This window comes from Ranitomeya variabilis, chromosome 1 (genome assembly GCF_051348905.1).
Source record: "Ranitomeya variabilis isolate aRanVar5 chromosome 1, aRanVar5.hap1, whole genome shotgun sequence".
NCBI classification, from domain to species: Eukaryota; Metazoa; Chordata; class Amphibia; order Anura; family Dendrobatidae; genus Ranitomeya; species Ranitomeya variabilis.
The window spans coordinates 96,198,830-96,220,898 of NC_135232.1; the positions used below are offsets into that span (position 1 = coordinate 96,198,830).

The 22,069-nt window shown below is 47.4% G+C and overlaps 1 protein-coding gene across 2 annotated transcripts in view; it reads left to right on the forward strand.

The window, feature by feature from the left end:
• SREK1 (splicing regulatory glutamic acid and lysine rich protein 1) overlaps positions 1-22,069 on the forward strand; it is a 79,140-nt gene that overhangs the window by 53,633 nt on the left and 3,438 nt on the right. For both annotated transcript variants that reach the window (XM_077286426.1, XM_077286435.1), the window contains exons 10-12: positions 10,640-10,783; positions 11,306-11,398; positions 16,450-16,579. In XM_077286426.1, coding sequence (XP_077142541.1) covers positions 10,640-10,783; positions 11,306-11,398; positions 16,450-16,579 — 367 coding nt within the window. The remainder of the gene's footprint in view (positions 1-10,639; positions 10,784-11,305; positions 11,399-16,449; positions 16,580-22,069) is intronic.

Sequence of the window (22,069 nt, forward strand, 5' to 3'; positions counted from 1 at the left end):
GAGCATATCTGATGGGCTTTGGCTCCCGCCCATCGGTGTTAGTGTTACTCTCCCTCCCCTTAGTGCCGGCGGTTAGCTCCGCCCCCTTCCGGCCTCATTGAGCAGGCTTTTTCAGTCACGCCCCTTCCTCAATCGGTGGCGTGGAAATCTGCACGTGTTTTCCTTTCTGCAAGCTCTCCTCTTCTTCCTTCCCGGCATCTGGACCCGGAAGATGGCATCTCTCTGCAGGAAGCTCTGCATCTCCTCTGAAATCGCCCTGCACCCCTGCTTGTCTCCTAGAGCTCCTCTATGGCCTGGAAGCAGACTTCAGGACCTGCATCTTCCTATGAGTAGCTATGCGCTGCAGACTGACCCTCTCCTCAGCATATATCTTTCTGCCTTCTAACCTTCTGGCATTACTTAGTGGGTCTGCTTTCTATCTAATCCTAAGGGAGAGTGCTCTTGCCCTCCTGCTTTTTCTTCCTATGCTTTTGTCAGGCACTTTGTTTGCTCCTCATGTAAATGCAAACTCCCTTCAGGTCAGTCCTCTCCCCTCTGTCAGGACTGCAACAGCCCCCCTACTCCTGCTACCCAGGGGAGAGTGGTGCCCCTGTCCCAGGTTGGGCTACCTCTCTGTCACAATCTGTGGCAGACCTCACCAAGGTGTCGCAGACCCTGCTGTCCATTCTTAACAGATTGCCCGTTCTTCTCTCCGGCATTGCTTGCAGATCACAGGACTTATTTGCTGTGCCTACCAACATGGGCCGTAAGGTCTAGGCAGGAGCGTCGCTCTAGGTCTCCCACTCCTTCTCTCCCCCTTGTCTCTCCCGGCGGATAGCTTCTTCCCAGTCCTCCTTCCCTGAGTCAGGCGAGGCGGTTTTGGATGTACTGTCAAATGATGACCTTCTACATTAAAGGGAATCTGTCACCTACTTTTTCGTATGTAAGCTTCGGCCACCGCCATCAGGGGCTTAACTACAGCATTCTGTAATGCTGTAGATAAGCCCCCGATGTATCCTGAAAGATAAGAAAAACAAGTTATATTATACTCACCTGGTGGGACGTCCGGTGTGGTCCGGTCCGATGGGCGTCGCGGTCCGGGTCTGGCGCCTCCCATCTTCATGCGATGATGTCCTCTTCTTTGCTTCCTGTCACGGCTCCAGCACAGGGGTACTTTATCTGCCCTGTTGAGGGCAGAGCAAAGTACTGCAGTGCGCAGGTCTTCTCGGACCTTTCCCGGTGCCTGCGCACTGCAGTACCCGCCTCCCTGGATACTGCTTCATGTGCTGCTCAGGCGTCCAGCAATATAGTGGCCATCCAACGGACCATTTGGCGTAAGGCGTGGCAAGCGGACTTATCTTCAAAAAAGTCCTTTGCCTCTCCAGGGTTTCTATCTTATTTGGCTCCAAGCTTGACCAAATTATTAAAGAAATCACTGGCGGGACGAGCTCTCTCCTTCAGGTCAAACCTCCCCATCCTCCTTTAAATCGTAAGTTTCAGTACTTTCGGCACTTTCGCCCTTTCTCTTCGACGGAGGATTTCTCACTCCAAGAGAGGCCACAGGCTCGCCAGGATAGGAAAAGGGCTTCCTTTAAACTCACCCCCTACTGGCATCCCAGTGACACGCAGGATAGATCCCCTAGAACCAGACTTAAATATATTTTGTTTCGCAGCCCGGAGAGCAATTCTTCGAATCCCGTCCTCCAAGAGATGCTTCTCTTGTTCCGGGGTTCTTGCGTCCTTTGCCTGCCTTTTCAGTTCAGGAATCATCATTCCCGTCCTAGCCCAGGAACTGTTTCACAGGGTTTTATTCAAACCTATTTGTCGTGCTGAAGAAGGACGGCACGTTTCTACCCATCCTGGATCTAAAATAAGGGTCTGTCAGCGTCATTTCATGATGGATTTCCTTCGTTCATTAATTGCTTCCATGGAGTCGCAGGAGTTCATGTGCCCCATAGACATCCAAGACGTCTTTTTCCATGTCCTTATTTTCTCGGGGCATCAGAGATTCCTGCATTTTGCGGTGCGGCAGGACCATTTTCAGTTTGTCACCCTGCTGTTCGGGCTTGCTACCGCTCCCATCCCAGGGTCTTCACAAAGATCATGGCAGCGATAATGGCAATTCTGCAGATCAGAGGCCTAGTGCTCATCCTGTACCTCAACGACATTCTCATCAAGGCTCCGTCCTTTTACCGGGCCCAGGAAAATCTGTCCATCGTTCTCAAAACACTGTCTCGACTCGGCTGGCTAATCAACAGGGCAATGTCTTACCCTGTCCCGTCTCAGTGCCTCATTTTTCTACGCTCGCTGTTCAACACCCAGCAGACGAGGCTTTTTATTCCCAAGGTGAAACCCCTTTCATCAGGGGGATTCGCTCTCTGCAGGGTCCTTAGCCTCCATCTTTCTGCTCGGTCATGGCGGTCCAGGGAAGTTTGGTGGCAGCGTTGGAAGCAACTCCTTTTGCGCAGTTCTACTTCAGACCGCTTCAGCAAGCCATCCTATCGCAGTGGAACAAGTCTGTTCTCTCAGGATTGTCTGGTTCGGATCTCCTCCCGAGTCAAGAAGTCTCTGTTGGTAGCAGTCATCCCCGCTCATCTTCCACGGTCAGTCTTTCCTTCCCGTTCACTGGCAGGTGGTGGCGACGGACATCAGCCTTCTTGGCTGGGGTGCTGTCTTTCGCAACCTGACCGTCCAGGGACCTTGGTCGGCAGAAGAATCTTGCCTGCCGATCAACATCCTCAAGATAACGGCCATTCTGTCCCTCCGCCACTGGGAGAGGCTTCTCAGGGGCCTGCCAATTCGATTTCAGACACAGTGCCATGGAGGTGGCATATGTTAATCACCAGGGAGGAGCTTGGGAGCCCCATGGCGATGGCCGAGGTATCCAATATCCAAGATATTTGCAGTGCATATCCCCGGCGTGGACAACTGGACAACCAACTTTCTCAGCTACGAGTGTGTCGTGACAGGAGAGTGGTCTCTACATTTGGAACTCTTCCATCAGATTTCCCATCGATGGGCCACTCTGGATCTAGACATCATGGCATCCCGGCTGAACAGGAAGGTTCCACAGTTAATTTCCAGGTCCCGCTATCATCTCGCGGTGGGCGCCGACGCTCTGGCAATACCCTGGTCACAGTTTTCCCTTCCCTATCTGTTCCCTCCCCTCCCTCTCCTTCCCAGGCTGTTGAAAAAGATCAAGGCCGAAGGGGTGCCTGTCATTTTGATAGCACCGGATTGGCCCACGTGGTCTTGGTTCGCAGAGATCGTCAATCTTCTCGCAAACTCCCCATGGATGCTCCCAGACAGACCGGACCTTCTGTCCCAAGGCCGATCTTCCACCAGAAATCTCGGTCGCTCTATTTAACGGCATGGCTGTTGAAACCGCAGTTTCGTTTTTTCAGATCGTGTGATTCAGACTATGATCCGGGCTAGGAAGCCGTTGTCGTCTCGGGTCTATTATCGGACCTGGAAAGCCTATTTCCGCTGGTGTGAGTCTAATCACATCGCGCCTATGTCCTTTTCTCCTTCGCCTCATTGGGGGACACAGACCATGGGTGTATGCTGCTGCCACCAGGAGGCTGACACTAAGTAATACAAAGAAAGTTAGCTCCTCCCCTGCAGTATACACCCTCCTGCTGGCTCCCAGCTAACCAGTTCTTGCTTAGTGTCTGTAGGAGGCACACAGGTCTGTTTCAGACCCCAACGTTTTTATTTTATTTTTTACTTTTCTGTAGATTTTTATTTTTTAATTAACGGAGTGAAGGGGGCGACGGATCCTTTCAAGGATTCGATCTCCCCCGAACCATCAACAGGCGAGCACGGCGAGTATACCTCCCCGTACCCTCTCCTGCGACGTGGGAAGCCATGCCTGAGCTCAGTTCAGGGGCGACGGTTCCTTTCATGGTTCCGATCTCCCCACACCAGCAGCAGGCGACCACATGGAGTGTCGCCTCCAGGTATCCTCTCCTGGAGCCAGGCCTAATGCCGGACAACTGGCCCTGTCCACCAGGTTTTACCCTCGGCTGTACAGAGGCCCCTCTCTATGGCGTCCGAGCAGCCCCCACTGTCCCACCACTGTGAAAGCGGATGGCACAATGAGGCGGACGGTTCCTCTCCACCTCCCTAACAAACGAATGATGGATTGAGGTTTATCCCTGCACCGTCCACGCTGCACAGAACAGCGCTGAAACCCACATCCGCGGCGGCTCCATGCCGGGACGCGCACCGATGGTGAGTGGATCCATCTTCAGAGTGATATCCACATGCTGACAGGCAGCCTCAGCCACTTTCCTGTGGCCCACCTCTCTGAGGTAACGCTCTGGCCGACTGCAAAAATTTAGCCCCTGGCTTCGGCCGATGTGTAGGCCGCATCCCGGAAGTCTCGCCTGAAACGCCCCGCTGGTGTCGCCCGCCTGCTACAGAAATTTAGGCCCCGGCTTGGGCCTATTCAACATCGTGTCCGTGGCTCCGCCCCCTGAGTTGGCGCTTCTCGCTCTCTGCGAGATTTTATCAACTCACGGTGGCCATCTTGGTCCACCCGGCCGGCTCACACTGGGGCAACGATTTTTAGCATTAAAGGGGCACATCCACTCTACATCACAACCAGTAGTCCCTGGTCTTAAAGGCACACGACCAGTAGTCCCTGGTCTTAAAGGCACACGACCAGTATTCCCTGGTCTTAAAGGCGCATGACCAGTATTCCCTGGTCTTAAAGGTGCAGGACCAGTATTCCCTGGTCTTAAAGGCACTCGGCCAGTATTCCCTGGTCTTAAAGGCGTATGACAAGTATTCCTTGGTCTTAAAGGCGCATGTCCAGTACTGTCTGTTCTTAAAGGCGCATGCCCAGTATTCTCTGTTCTTAAAGGCGCATGTCCAGTATTGTCTGGTCTTAAAGGCGCATGTCCAGTATTCTCTGTTCTTAAAGGCGCATGTCCAGTATTGTCTGGTCTTAAAGGCGCATGTCCAGTATTCTCTGTTCTTAAAGGCGCATGTCCAGTATTGTCTGGTCTTAAAGGCGCATGTCCAGTATTGTCTGGTCTTAAAGGCGCATGTCCAGTATTGTCTGGTCTTAAAGGCGCATGTCCAGTATTGTCTTGTCTTAAAGGCGCATGTCCAGTATTGTCTGGTCTTAAAGGCGCATGTCCAGTATTGTCTGGTCTTAAAGGCGCATGTCCAGTATTCCCTGGTCTTAAAAGCGAATGACCAGTGTTCCCTGATCTTAAAGGCTCATGACCAGTATTCCCTGGTCTTAAAGGCGCATGACCAGTATTCCCTTGTCTTAAAGGCGCATGACCAGTATTCCCTTGTCTTAAAGGCGCATGACCAGTATTCCCTGGTCTTAAAGGCGCATGACCAGTATTCCCTGGTCTTAAAGGCGCATGACCAGTATTCCCTGGTTTTAAAGGCGCATGACCAGTATTCCCTGGTTTTAAAGGCGAATGACCAGTATTCCCTGGTCTTAAGGGCGCATGATCAATCCGAGGAGCCCTCCGCCGCCAACCCCAGCTTATCCTCTAGTTCCCCTCAGTGGACTTCGTCACTGACCGCAATCCATGGTTCTCTGACCAAGAGATTAAACCCCCTCGGGTACCCTCTGTGGCCCGGAGTGCTCGCAGGACTGATATACATGGTCCCTATCCTACATGGGAGCCGTCGGCTAGCAGGGGCCGCAAGTATTCTAGAAACGTACAGGCGTCTAGAAACATACAGGCATCTAGAAAACGGAAGTTTTCGTTTCCTGCTCCCTCACCAATGATTTGATGACAACAAGGCTCTGATTATATGATTGGATATTGCCTGAACTTGCCAGAGCTTCAGAGACGAGTAACCAACCTCGGTACATTGACGAAGACTCTGGTTCTGCTCTAGACTACGCAGTGTCCCTCATAAGGAGTTCACTGGACAGAAGCCTCTACGTGGGATGCCATGCCTGGCCTGATTTTTAAGGGCGACGGGTCCTTTTAAAGGGCCCCGATCTCCCCACACCATCAACAGACGAGCACATGGAAGGTCGCCTCCATGTTTCCTCTTCTGCATCCAGGTCTAACGCCAGACAACCTGTCCTGTCCACCGGAAACCTGAACTCTGTGGATATACAGAGGCATTTTTTTTTTTTGGAGTACGAGCACCCCCCTCTGCATCACCACTATTTAGCGGATGATGCAAGAAGGCGGACAATTCCTCTCCACTTCCCTGTTAAGAGGATGATGGATCGAGGGTTCCTAATTTTTATTTCCGCACTGTCAAAAGAGAGCGGAGATGGCAAGAGTCTATGACCTGCTGGATGCAGCCGCACATTCCGCCATGGGGTAGATTAACCGGGTAGAATCTCCTGTGGTATACCTACCAGTATCCCTACCTGATAGGTCATCAATTAAAAATATCACGGACTGTCAGATAGCAAATCTGGTTCGTCCCGTCTTGCGCCTTCGGGTCCAGCTCTCGATCTTCCCTAGCCGCCGCATGGATTGCTAGAGCAATGGTCTCCTGGCTGGAGACCTTATCTACCTTGATTCACACCAGTAACAACTGGCCAATCAAATCTTTTGAGCGGGAGACTGACAAAGGATTGTTTAAGGATTGTCCAGCACAGTCTAGACTGACCCTGGACCTCAAACTTCTAACAACCTTTGACATGGTCCTCCTTCTTCGGATGGAGTTCCTCAGCTCAGTCCTTACTTCAACAGAACAAGGTGCAGTTTTTTCGGCATCCATCGACACTCGGGATGCTTACCCTCTTTAAAAAATTCCTTCGCCTTTCCATCCGTGAACACCATTTTCAAGTCACAACCTTGTCCTTCGGCCTTGCTTCCGCACCCAGAGTGTTCGCACAGGTCATGGCGGATGTCATGTTTTCTCTTGCACCCTAGAGGCGTGCTCGTCCTGCCCTGTTTGGTCGACTGTCTAGCCGCCCTTCCAGGACTACGCTGAGTCGTCTATATCACTTGCGATACCCTCTCACCTGGACTGGCAGCTACACTTAAACAAATTCTCCTCATTTCCAGCCCAGCTGATATCCTTTTTGAGGATAATCCTGCACACTTCTAGAAGGATGGTAATTCTCCCTCGAGACAAGGTCATGGCCCTTTAACAGGGAGCTCGCGCAAGGAGAGTTTTGAGGGCTTGATTACTCTCCCCCTCATTTCATTCGATTTGCTAGGAGAGTTCTGAGGAAAAATGGTGACGACAATGGAAGCAGTTTCCTTCGCTCCGCTCTTTTTCAGCAAGTCAAAAAGACTTTCAGGCGATAGTCTCTGAGCTCCTTCTTCATCCAGGGCCTTTTCTCCTGGTTCAATGGTTATTAGTAACTACCAATGCCAGTCTTCCTCTCCCTATCATTGCTCCGAACGGTAGTCCTACAGCAGGTCCACTGCCTTCTGGCGGGTCACCCTATCCGAATTCAATTGGATAATGCCACGGCAGTGCCATACGTCAATCATCTAGCAGGTACCCATGGCCAGGCGCCATGACCGAGATACCTCACATTCTATGATGGGCAGAGATCTATCATTCAGTGATCTCGGCAGTATATATCCCAGGAGTAGAACTCTGGACGGCAAACAAATTCAGCCATCAGGGTTCCGCCTCAAGTCAGTGGGAACTTCTCCCCGAGGTCTTCCATCAGATCTGCCTTCACTGGAGCTCTCCACTTGTAGGTCGGATGATGTCCAGACTGAATGCCAATGTACTCGTGTTCGTGGTTCGGCCTCGAGATCCAAGAGCCATCGCACTCCATGCTCTGGTTCTGCCGTGGTACCAGTTTCCATAACTCTCCTTCCACTACTTCTGAAAGCCTTTCGGAAGCAGAAAGGGGCCCCAGCGATCCTCCGAGATTTGCATTGACTACGTCAGTTTTTTTGTTTGCGGAGCTAGTATCATCCCGCCTTATCGCAGCAAAACTGCAATTAGGGACTTTCTCACAGGAAGTTTTCACACGTAGTTCTTCCCTATCGCATACCGTTAGGTCATTGGGACCTTAATGATCCTAGGAGTCTTACAGTAGACTTCTTTTCATCCGAGCAGACTTTACTATCAGGGAAAGTCGCCCCCTTTTTTCTCTGCGATATCCTCACTATGACGAGTCTTTGGAGCTAGCTGTTCTGCTCTTTCAGGTTTTTTTCCCTTATTACCTTCAAGGCAAGCTTGTCCTCAGGCCATCCCCATCACTTCTTACCAAGGTGGTAATGTATTACCACTGTTATGAGGGCATAGATCTTCCCTCATCTCTTTCGGCACCAGTCCACAAAATGGAATGAGTTCCCCATATTCTGGACGAAGTGAGTGCTCTGAGTAGGTACGTCTCGAGGACGGCGTCCTTCCGATGGTTGGACTCTTTATTTGGGCTTCCTGACGGTAGAGGAAGGCTTCCTGACGTTTTCAGGAAGGGTTTAGCCATTTCATCGGCCATGCTAACATGGTGAATCCGTTTCACCATCCAGGAGTCCTTCCATGCTAGATGTCAGCCTATCTCCCTGTCTGTCGAGGGTTCTAGGCACCAGGCGTCTGCAAGGCACGCCTGCAAGCTTGCGGATTTGTCCAGTCCGCATGCATTGTTGAAGCACTATAATTCCCACACTTCCACAGATGTGAGTCTGGGCAGGCGGACTCTGCAGGCCGCAGTGGCGCACTTGTAAGTAGCGGTTACACGGCCTGATCTGATGTTGTCCCCACCCAGGGACTGCTTTGGGACGTCCCATGGTCTGTGTCCCCCAATGAGGCGAAAGAGAAATAGGGATTTTTGTGTACTCACCGTAAAATCCTTTTCTCCGAGCCATTCATTGGGGGACACAGCTCCCTCCCTATTATTAGTTGTACTTGTTTTTATCATTTGATATGTTATACTCTCATATATAATGTGACATGCTATATGCTTATATGTTGTTATTGATCTCCTACTGCTTTTGCACCAAACTGGTTAGCTGGGAGCCAGCAGGAGGGTGTATACTGCAGGGGAGGAGCTAACTTTCTTTGTATTACTTAGTGTCAGCCTCCTGGTGGCAGCAGCATACTCCCATGGTCTGTGTCCCCCAATGAATGGCTCGGAAAAAAGGATTTTACGGTGAGTACACAAAAATCCCTATTTCTCTCCCTTCTATTCTGGCGTTTCTTCAGGCGGGACTTGATGCTGGTTGTGCTCCAAGTTAGCTAAAGGGCCCGGTGTCAGCGCTTTCCATCCTTTTTCTGAAGAACTTATCCTCCCGTTATCAGGTTAGAACTTTTCTCCAGGGGGTAGCGCACACACTCAGAGATGTTGGCTCTTTCTTGTCTTCCCCTTTCTACCAGGACAAGGTGGTTTTGTGGCCTCTACCTTCTTTCCTTCCCAAGGTGGTGTCCGTCTTTCACCTAAATAAGGATATTGTCCTCCCTTCGTTTTGCCGCCTCAGACTCATCTTTTGGAGCGTTCACTGAATAGGTTAGACATGGTCAGGGCGGTATGGGTCTATCTGGCTAGGACCACCTCATTTCGGAAGACACACTCTTTGTCATTTTTGAGGGTGCACGTAGAGGCCTCCGGCCTCTAAGGCTACGATTGCTCCCTAGATCCGGACAGCAATGTTGGAGGCATACCAGGTCACGAACAGAGCGCCTCCCCCTGGTATTAAGGCACACTCTACCTGGGCAGTGGGCGCCTCCTGGGCAGTACACCATAGGGCATCCGCCCTGCAAAGCTGCAACCTGGTCCTCCATCCACAAGTTCGCCAAATTTTACAGGGTTCATACCTACGCTTCGGCGGACGCTAGCCTAGTTAAAAGGATCTTGCAGGCGGCAGTGGTTAATTCTGAACTGAACGGAGTTTCTGCTATTCCCTCCCCAGGGACTGCTTTGGGACATCCCATGGTTTCTGTGTCCTCCAAGTAAGCGATAGAGAAAACAGGATTTTTGCTTACTCACTGTAAAATCTGTTTCTCGGAGCCTTCATTGGGGGACACAGCACCCTCCCAAGTTTTACAGCTCTGGTTACTGTGTTATGTTACAGTCTTGAGTTGTGGTTTTCTTTTTCTTTTATTTGTGGCTTCTCCTACTGCTTTCCCACTAACTGATCAACCTAGTGCCAGTCGGTGGGGTGTACACTGTGGAGGAGGAACTAGTTTTTTTTTTGTGCTTAGTGGCAGCAGCATACACCATGGTTTCCTGTGTCCCCTAATGAAGGCTCTGAGAAACAGATTTTACGGCCTGTAACCAAAAATCCTGTTATGTCTCATGTGCACACACACAACTGCTTATTCTGAAAAGTTACTTGATAGTACAGTAACCCTTTAATATCTTTATTCCATCAGCGCTTTCATATGCTTCATTATCTGAAAGAATATAGACCGAAATGTTTGTCCGGTTTTGTCTTTATTTTTTTCTCACGCTATATCGGCTGATAATTTATATCTAGGAGCAAAACGTTTTTCCATATGATTTTATCATTGCATTACTTTTCTTTATTTTTTGTTCTAAAAAATATTGCTTTTAATGTACACTAGATGGCAGTATTGAGGAGAAAATAAAATATGCCTTTTTGTAGTGCACTAATTAGCATGACATATGACTGATATTTTCCATGTGTAACATATTGTCCTTTCCTATATCTACAAGGAAGTATGTGAGAGGAGGGTGGAAAGTTTAATTTTCATTCATACTTTAACATTATTTTACTCTTGTTTCCTATAGGGAGAAAAAGAGAGACAAAGATCGGAGCAAAGCTAGGGAAAAGGAAAGAACAAAAGAAAAAAATGATAGAAGAAAGAGGGATAAGCAGTCTAGGAGTCCCTCAAAAAGCCACACTTCCACCAGAAAGTCTCGCAGCGTTAGCAGGTCGGACTTGATTACATATTCCTCCAATGTGTTTTCCATATGGCAGTAGTGGGATGGCTGAATAGGTCTTCAATAAAACAATCCTTTTTTTTAATTGTTGAAGAAATGCGATGTGCCAGAGAAATCGAGTGTAGAAAAGCTATGCAAATTAGACTAGAAGTGCACTGTGGGCGTGTCAAACTACTTGGACCACTTTTTCTTGGACCCCCCCAGTGCACTTGCAGCCAGGCTTCTACACTACATGTCACATGATCGGCACAAGGGTCGTCAAAATAATCACAATTGTCTCATGAAAATATTAAGGATACAATCAGAATGGGATTTACTAAAATCAATGGGTGTCACAGAAATTTTGGGGGCAATTAATACTTTCACCTGTCTCCTTAATTTTCTGCTATAACGTTTGTATTTTTACGATCGCACAGCCATGATGGGGCTTGTTTTTTTTTGGCATAGTGAAGTGTGTAAATTTTAATGGGTGATATTAATTAAAGCTATTGCTGTACACACTTTTTGTTTCAGGGAGAGGCGCAAAAGGAGGAGTCGAAGTCTTTCTAAATCCCCCAAAAGTTCTAAAACTGTCAAGAAGGTTTCTAGGTCTCCTTCACCCAGAAGGTAATATCCAATGAGCAAACAATTATTTAAGTATCTTGTTAATTAGAAAGATCTGCTTATTATTATTATTAACCCCTTAACGACCGCCGATACGCCTTTTAATGGCGGCAGTTAAGGGTACTTAAACCACAGCGACGTTAATGAACGGCGCTTTGGAAAAAGTGAATAGCGCCCCCCAGAGTCGGATTTTCTCTGGGGTCTCGGTTGCCGGGGGTAGCCGAGACCACAGAGAACATGATTCGGGGGGTTTTTACCGACCCCCGAGTTGCGATCGCCGGTAATTAACCGTTTACCGGCGGTCGCAACAAACAAACAAAAAAAAAACGCGATTTGCCAGTTAATTTCTCCGTCCTCCGATGTGATCGCACATCGAAGGACAGAGAAATGGGGTCCCAGATCGCCCCCCCCCCCCGATACTTACCTATCTCCCCCGGTGCTCCTCGTGGCTCCCGATGGGCGCCGCCATCTTTTTCCGGGGAAAAAATGGCGGGCGCATGCACAGTGCGCCCGGCACCCTGAGTATCTTTGGGGTCTCGGCTGCCGGGGGTAGCCGAGACCCCAAAGAACATGATTGGGGTCGGTTTTTACCGACCCCTGTTTTGCGATCGCCGGTAATTAACTGTTTACCGGTGACCGCAAAAAAAAAAAAAAAGCGATGTCATTCTCTGTCCTCTGATGTGATCGCACATCAGAGGAGAGAGAAATTATTATTATTATTATTATTATTTATTGTTATAGCGCCATTTATTCCATGGCGCTTTACAAGTGAGGAGGGGTATACATAATAAAAACAAGTACAATAATCATAAACAATACAAGTCATAACTGGTACAGGAGGAGAGAGGACCCTGCCCGCGAAGGCTCACAATCTACAAGGGATGGGTGAGAATACAGTAGGCGAGGATAGAGCTGGTCATGCAGCGGTTGGTTGATCGGTGGTTACTGCAGGTTGTAGGCTTGTCGGAAGAGGTGGGTCTTCAGATTCTTTTTGAAGGTTTCGATGGTGGGCGAGAGTCTGATGTGTTGTGGTAGAGGGTTCCAGAGTAGGGGTGATACGCGAGAGAAATCTTGTATACGATTGTGGGAAGAGGAGATAAGAGGGGAGTAGAGAAGGAGATCTTGTGAGGATCGGAGGTTGCGTGTAGGAAAGTACCGGGAGATGAGGTCACAGATGTAAGGAGGAGACAGGTTGTGGATGGCTTTGTATGTCATGGTTAGGGTTTTGTACTGGAGTCTCTGGGCAATGGGGAGCCAGTGAAGGGATTGACAGAGGGGAGAGGCCGGAGAATAGCGGGGGGACAGGTGGATTAGTCGGGCAGCAGAGTTTAGAATAGATTGGAGGGGTGCGAGAGTGTTTGAGGGGAGGCCACAGAGCCGGAGGTTGCAGTAGTCAAGGCGAGAGATGATGAGGGCATGGACTAGGGTTTTTGCAGATTCTTGGTTGAGGAATGAACGGATTCGTGCAATATTTTTGAGTTGAAGTCGGCAGGAAGTGGAAAGGGCTTGGATATTTGGTTTGAAAGAGAGATCAGCGTCAAGGATAACCCCGAGGCAGCGAGCTTGTGTGACTGGGGAGAGTGGGCAGCCATTTACTGTAATGGATAGGTTCGTTGGGGGGGTCACGTGAGATGGGGGAAAGATGATGAATTCTGTTTTGTCCATGTTAAGTTTCAGAAATCTAGCAGAGAAGAAGGATGAAATAGTGGACAGACATTGAGGGATTCTGGTTAGTAGGGAGGTGATATCTGGTCCAGAGATGTAGATCTGTGTGTCATCAGCATAGAGGTGAAATAGGGGGGTAAGAAAATGGCGGGCTCATGCGCAGTGCGCCAGCCATGATCTGCCGGCCGGCAGAGGAAAATTCTTCCTCTTGTTTTATTTTGGTCACTGTGATAGGATCTCACAGTGACCAAATCACAGTGATCAAAATAAAAAAAATAGTAAATACCCCCCCCCCCCCCCCCTCTTTATCACCCCCTTAGTAAGGAAAAAATAATAAAATAAAAAAAATGTATCTCTATTTTCCAATTAGGGTTAGGGGTAGGGTTAGGATATGTACACACGTAGAATGGTTCTCTGCGGATTTTTCCGCAGCGGATTTGATAAATCCACAGGGCCAAAACGCTGCGTTTTTCCTGCCGATGTACCGCGGTTTTTGTGCAGATTCCCCTGTGGTTTTACACCTGCGGTTTTCTAATATGGAGCAGGTGTAAAACCACTGCGGAATCCGCAGAAATAAGTGACATGCTGCGGAATGTAAACCGCTGCGTTTCCGCATGGATTTTTTTGCAGCATGGGCACAGCGTTTTATATTTCCCATAGGTTTACATTGTACTGTAAACTCATGGGAAACTGCTGTGGACTCGCAGCTGCGGAAACGCTGCGGATCCGCAGCAAAATCCGCAACGTGTGCACATAGCCTTAGGGTTAGGGCTTGGGTTAGGGTTAGGGTTAGAGCTAGGGTTAGGGTTGGGGCTAAAGTTAGGGTTGGGGCTAGGTTTAGGGCTAAAGTTAGGGTTTGGGCTAAAGTTAGGGTTAGAGTTGGGATTAGGGTTGGCATTAGGGTTACATTTGGGATTAGGGTTAGGTTTGGGATTAGGGTTAAGGTTAGGGTTGGGATTAGGGTTAGGGGTGTATTGGGATTAGGGTTAGGTTTTGAGGTTAGGGTTGAGATTAGGATTAGGGGTGTGTTGGGTTTAGGGTTTTGATTAGGGTTATGGTTAGCTTTGGGATTAGGGTTAGGGGTGTTTTGGGGGTTAGGGTTGTGATTAGGATTATGGATCGGGTTGGGATTAGGGTTATGGGTGTGTTGGGGTTAGGGTTTCCACTGTTTAGGTACATCAGGGGGTCTCTAAACGCCTCAGCCAATTTTGCGCTCAAAAAGTCAAATGGTGCTCCCTCCCTTCTGAGCTCTGCCGTGCGCCCAAACAGTGGTTTACCCCCACATATGGGGCATCAGCATACTCGGGATAAATTGGACAACAACTTTTGGGGTCCAATTTCTCCTGTTACCCTTGTGAAAATAAAAATTTGAGGGCTAAAAAAATCTTTTTTGTGGAAAAAAAAATATTTTTTATTTTCACAACTCTGCATGATAAACTTCTGTGAAGCACTTGGGCATTCAAAGTTCTCACAACACATCTAGAAAAGTTCCTTTGGGGGTCTAGTTTCCAAAATTGGGTCACTTGTGGGGGTTTCTACTGTTTAGGTACATCAGGGGCTCTGCAAACGCAACATAACGCCCGCAAACCATTCTATCAAAGTCTGCATTCCAAATCGGCACTCCTTCCCTTCCGAGCTCAGCCATGTGCCCAAACAGTGGTCCCCCCACACATGGGGTATCAGTATACTCAGGACAAATTGGACAACAACTTTTGGCGTCCAATTTCTCGTTACCCTTGTAAAAATAAAAATTTGGGGGCTAAAAAAAATCTTTTTTGTGGAAAATTTTTTATTTTTTTATTTTCACGACTCTGCATTATAAACTTCTGTGAAGCACTTGGGCATTCAAAGTTCTCACAACACATCTAGATAAGTTCCTTTGGGGGTCTAGTTTCCAAAATGGGGTCACTTGTGGGGGGTTTCTACTGTTTAGGTACATCAGGGGCTCTGCAAACGCAACATAACGCCCACAGACCATGCTATCAAAGTCTGCATTCCAAAACGGCACTCCTTCCCTTCCGAGCTCTGCCATGCGCCCAAACAGTGGTTTACCCCCACATATGGGGTATCAGCCTACTCAGTATAAATTGCACAATAAATTTTGGGGTCCAATTTCTCCTGTTACCCTTGTGAAAGTAAAAATTTGGGGGTGAAAAGAAAAAATATGATTTTTTTTATTTTCATGGCTCTACATTATAAACTTCTGTGAAGCAGTTGAGGGTTCATAGTGCTCACCACACATCTAGATAAGCTCTTTGGGGGGCCTAGTTTCCAAAATGGGGGTCACTTGTGGGGGGTTTCTACTGTTTAGGTACATCAGGAGCTCTGCAAATGCAACATGACGCCCGCAGACCATCCCAACAAAGTCTGCATTCCAAGCGGCGCTCCTTCCCTTCCGAGCCCTGATGGGTGCCCAAACAGTAAACCCCCCCCCCCCCCACATGTGGGGTATCAGCGTACTCAGGACAAACTGATCAACAGATTTTGGGGTCCAATGTCTCCTGTTACCCTTGAGAAAATAAGAAATTGCAGGCTAAAAAAATCATTTTTGAGGAAAAAGAAAGGATTTTTTATTTTCACGGCTCTACGTTATAAATTTCTGTGAAGCACTTTGGGGTTTAAAGTGCTCACCACACATCTCAATTCCAGCCAATTCTACATTGAAAAAGTAAAACGGCACTCCTTCTCTTCCAAGATCTGCGGTGCGCCCAAACAGTGGTTTACCCCCACGTATGGGGTATCGACGTACTCAGGAGAAATTGCACAACAATTTTTGTGGTCTAATTTCTCCTGTTACCCTTGTCAAAATAAAAATTTCCGCAAAGCACCTGGGTGTTTAAAGTGCTCACCACACATCTAGATAAGTTCCTTAAGGGGTCTAGTTTCCAAAATGGTGTCATTTGTGGGGGGTTTCCACTGTTTAGGCACATCAGGGGCTCTCTAAACATGCGCTTTGAACTCAGAGCACCCGAAAATCCTGACGTGCACATACTGTGAGAATTCACAAGTCTTCAGTCACATAGAGCCACTACAGACTTGTAGCCTAAGGCCGGACAACCCCTTTAATGCCTATCTACGTGATAGGTGATAACATGTCATTTGGTCCCACTGTTGAGACCCCACCGATCACCAGAAAATAACGAAAGTTGAGCATGCACACTTGCTGTCTGTTCATTCCTTTGGACTCCAGTTATCCCATATTGAATGAGTAGAACGACAGTACAAAGTATACCTTCTTTTGGTGATCGATGGTGGTCTCATCTGTCGGACCCTTACTGATCTAGAAGTTATCAGTTATTTTGTGGTTAACTCTTATCTCACTGGAGTACTACTATACTTATACTTTCTCCAAGTTGTTGCAAATTTGTCATTTGTTTTTTAAAATAAAGGAAAGAGAAGAAGAGGGGGAAAGAAGGGGATCACAGCGCAGATAGAAGGGAGAGCAGTCGTTCCTCATCAAAGAAAAATAGCAATAAAAACAAAGAAATGAGACACTCATTCGACAACTACAAGAAATGGGTAAGAACTGCAAACGTGTTCTGGTAAGGAATGCCTGTCACCCCATATATTATCTGTTCCCAGTGACATCACCTAGAAGTGCCTGTCACCCCATATATTATCTGTTCCCAGTAACATCACCTAGAAGTGCCTGTCACCCCATATATTATCTGTTCCCAGTGACATCACCTAGAAGTGCCTGTCACCCCATATATTATCTGTTCCCAGTGACATCACCTAGAAGTGCCTGTCACCCCATATATTATCTGTTCCCAGTAACATCACCTAGAAGTGCCTGTCACCCCATATATTATCTGTTCCCAGTGACATCACCTAGAAGTGCCTGTCACCCCATATATTATCTGTTCCCAGTGACATCACCTAGAAGTGCCTGTCACCCCATATATTATCTGTTCCCAGTGACATCACCTAGAAGTGCCTGTCACCCCATATATTATCTGTTCCCAGTGACCACCTAGAAGTGCCTGTCACCCCATATATTATCTGTTCCCAGTGACATCACCTATACGTGCCTGTCACCCCATATATTATCTGTTCCCAGTGACATCACCTAGAAGTGCCTGTCACCCCATATATTATCTGTTCCCAGTAACATCACCTATACGTGCCTGTCACCCCATATATTATCTGTTCCCAGTGACATCACCTATACGTGCCTGTCACCCCATATATTATCTGTTCCCAGTGACATCACCTATATGTGCCTGTCACCCCATATATTATCTGTTCCCAGTGACATCACCTAGAAGTGCCTGTCACCCCATATATTATCTGTTCCCAGTGACATCACCTAGAAGTGCCTGTCACCCCATATATTATCTGTTCCCAGTGACATCACCTAGAAGTGCCTGTCACCCCATATATTATCTGTTCCCAGTGACATCACCTAGAAGTGCCTGTCACCCCATATATTATCTGTTCCCAGTGACATCACCTAGAAGTGCCTGTCACCCCATATATTATCTGTTCCCAGTGACATCACCTATATGTGCTGCTGTCACCCCATATATTATCTGTTCCCAGTGACATCACCTAGAAGTGCCTGTCACCCCATATATTATCTGTTCCCAGTGACATCACCTAGAAGTGCCGGTCACCCCATATATTATCTGTTCCCAGTGACATCACCTAGAAGTGCCTGTCACCCCATATATTATCTGTTCCCAGTGACATCACCTAGAAGTGCCGGTCACCCCATATATTATCTGTTCCCAGTGACATCACCTAGAAGTGCCTGTCACCCCATATATTATCTGTTCCCAGTGACATCACCTATATGTGCCTGTCACCCCATATATTATCTGTTCCCAGTGACATCACCTAGAAGTGCCGGTCACCCCATATATTATCTGTTCCCAGTGACATCACCTAGAAGTGCCTGTCACCCCATATATTATCTGTTCCCAGTGACATCACCTATATGTGCCTGTCACCCCATATATTATCTGTTCCCAGTAACATCACCTATACGTGCCTGTCACCCCATATATTATCTGTTCCCAGTGACATCACCTAGAAGTGCCTGTCACCCCATATATTATCTGTTCCCAGTGACATCACCTATATGTGCCTGTCACCCCATATATTCTGTTCCCAGTGACATCACCTAGAAGTGCCTGTCACCCCATATATTATCTGTTCCCAGTAACATCACCTATACGTGCCTGTCACCCCATATATTATCTGTTCCCAGTGACATCACCTAGAAGTGCCTGTCACCCCATATATTATCTGTTCCCAGTGACATCACCTATATGTGCCTGTCACCCCATATATTCTGTTCCCAGTGACATCACCTATACGTGCCTGTCACCCCATATATTATCTGTTCCCAGTAACATCACCTATACGTGCCTGTCACCCCATATATTATCTGTTCCCAGTGACATCACCTATACGTGCCTGTCACCCCATATATTATCTGTTCCCAGTGACATCACCTAGAAGTGCCTGTCACCCCATATATTATCTGTTCCCAGTAACATCACCTATACGTGCCTGTCACCCCATATATTATCTGTTCCCAGTGACATCACCTATATGTGCCTGTCACCCCATATATTATCTGTTCCCAGTAACATCACCTATACGTGCCTGTCACCCCATATATTATCTGTTCCCAGTGACATCACCTAGAAGTGCCTGTCACCCCATATATTAACTGTTCCCAGTAACATCACCTAGAAGTGCCTGTCACCCCATATATTATCTGTTCCCAGTGACATCACCTAGAAGTGCCTGTCACCCCATATATTATCTGTTCCCAGTGACATCACCTATATGTGCCTGTCACCCCATATATTATCTGTTCCCAGTGACATCACCTAGAAGTGCCGGTCACCCCATATATTATCTGTTCCCAGTAACATCACCTATACGTGCCTGTCACCCCATATATTATCTGTTCCCAGTGACATCACCTATATGTGCCTGTCACCCCATATATTATCTGTTCCCAGTGACATCACCTATATGTGCCTGTCACCCCATATATTCTGTTCCCAGTGACATCACCTAGAAGTGCCTGTCACCCCATATATTATCTGTTCCCAGTAACATCACCTATACGTGCCTGTCACCCCATATATTATCTGTTCCCAGTGACATCACCTAGAAGTGCCTGTCACCCCATATATTATCTGTTCCCAGTGACATCACCTATATGTGCCTGTCACCCCATATATTCTGTTCCCAGTGACATCACCTAGAAGTGCCTGTCACCCCATATATTATCTGTTCCCAGTAACATCACCTATACGTGCCTGTCACCCCATATATTATCTGTTCCCAGTGACATCACCTAGAAGTGCCTGTCACCCCATATATTATCTGTTCCCAGTGACATCACCTATATGTGCCTGTCACCCCATATATTATCTGTTCCCAGTGACATCACCTATATGTGCCTGTCACCCCATATATTATCTGTTCCCAGTGACATCACCTAGAAGTGCCTGTCACCCCATATATTATCTGTTCCCAGTAACATCACCTATACGTGCCTGTCACCCCATATATTATCTGTTCCCAGTAACATCACCTATACGTGCCTGTCACCCCATATATTATCTGTTCCCAGTAACATCACCTATACGTGCCTGTCACCCCATATATTATTTGTTCCCAGTAACATCACCTATACGTGCCTGTCACCCCATATATTATCTGTTCCCAGTGACATCACCTATATGTGCCTGTCACCCCATATATTATCTGTTCCCAGTAACATCACCTATACGTGCCTGTCACCCCATATATTATCTGTTCCCAGTGACATCACCTAGAAGTGCCTGTCACCCCATATATTATCTGTTCCCAGTGACATCACCTATATGTGCCTGTCACCCCATATATTATCTGTTCCCAGTAACATCACCTATACGTGCCTGTCACCCCATATATTATCTGTTCCCAGTGACATCACCTAGAAGTGCCTGTCACCCCATATATTATCTGTTCCCAGTGACATCACCTATATGTGCCTGTCACCCCATATATTCTGTTCCCAGTGACATCACCTAGAAGTGCCTGTCACCCCATATATTATCTGTTCCCAGTAACATCACCTATACGTGCCTGTCACCCCATATATTATCTGTTCCCAGTGACATCACCTAGAAGTGCCTGTCACCCCATATATTATCTGTTCCCAGTGACATCACCTATATGTGCCTGTCACCCCATATATTATCTGTTCCCAGTGACATCACCTATATGTGCCTGTCACCCCATATATTATCTGTTCCCAGTGACATCACCTAGAAGTGCCTGTCACCCCATATATTATCTGTTCCCAGTAACATCACCTATACGTGCCTGTCACCCCATATATTATCTGTTCCCAGTAACATCACCTATACGTGCCTGTCACCCCATATATTATCTGTTCCCAGTAACATCACCTATACGTGCCTGTCACCCCATATATTATTTGTTCCCAGTAACATCACCTATACGTGCCTGTCACCCCATATATTATCTGTTCCCAGTGACATCACCTATATGTGCCTGTCACCCCATATATTATCTGTTCCCAGTAACATCACCTATACGTGCCTGTCACCCCATATATTATCTGTTCCCAGTGACATCACCTAGAAGTGCCTGTCACCCCATATATTATCTGTTCCCAGTGACATCACCTATATGTGCCTGTCACCCCATATATTCTGTTCCCAGTGACATCACGTAGAAGTGCCTGTCACCCCATATATTATCTGTTCCCAGTGACATCACCTATATGTGCCTGTCACCCCATATATTATCTGTTCCCAGTGACATCACCTATATGTGCCTGTCACCCCATATATTATCTGTTCCCAGTGACATCACCTATATGTGCCTGTCACCCCATATATTATCTGTTCCCAGTGACATCACCTATATGTGCCTGTCACCCCATATATTCTGTTCCCAGTGACATCACCTAGAAGTGCCTGTCACCCCATATATTCTGTTCCCAGTGACATCACCTAGAAGTGCCTGTCACCCCATATATTATCTGTTCCCAGTAACATCACCTATACGTGCCTGTCACCCCATATATTATCTGTTCCCAGTGACATCACCTAGAAGTGCCTGTCACCCCATATATTATCTGTTCCCAGTGACATCACCTAGAAGTGCCTGTCACCCCATATATTATCTGTTCCCAGTGACATCACCTATATGTGCCTGTCACCCCATATATTATCTGTTCCCAGTAACATCACCTATACGTGCCTGTCACCCCATATATTATCTGTTCCCAGTAACATCACCTATACGTGCCTGTCACCCCATATATTATCTGTTCCCAGTAACATCACCTATACGTGCCTGTCACCCCATATATTATTTGTTCCCAGTAACATCACCTATACGTGCCTGTCACCCCATATATTATCTGTTCCCAGTGACATCACCTATACGTGCCTGTCACCCCATATATTATCTGTTCCCAGTAACATCACCTATACGTGCCTGTCACCCCATATATTATCTGTTCCCAGTGACATCACCTAGAAGTGCCTGTCACCCCATATATTATCTGTTCCCAGTGACATCACCTATATGTGACTGTCACCCCATATATTATCTGTTCCCAGTGACATCACCTAGAAGTGCCTGTCACCCCATATATTATCTGTTCCCAGTGACATCACCTATATGTGCTGCTGTCATGCAGAATTAATCACTACCGGAACAGGTTATTCTCATCAGCATTTTTTATACTGTTCTACCCTGACTGTCATTTTACCAAATGTAATAATTATGTCATTAACTTGAAAAAGTATGAAAGATTGGCAGACAAGTCTTCCTTTACAAAATGAAAAGTTACAAAACTTAATTCAGCAGGATTGTCGGATGTGGAGCATTTCTAGGTTTTCCAGAGGAGGCTGCGAGCCTTGTTACTGTCTACAATGCTTTGGGATCATACACCACAACTTTGTCATCTTAAAATTAATATCTATGGATTTAGATTGTTTCAGTAATCAACCCCTTCCCGAC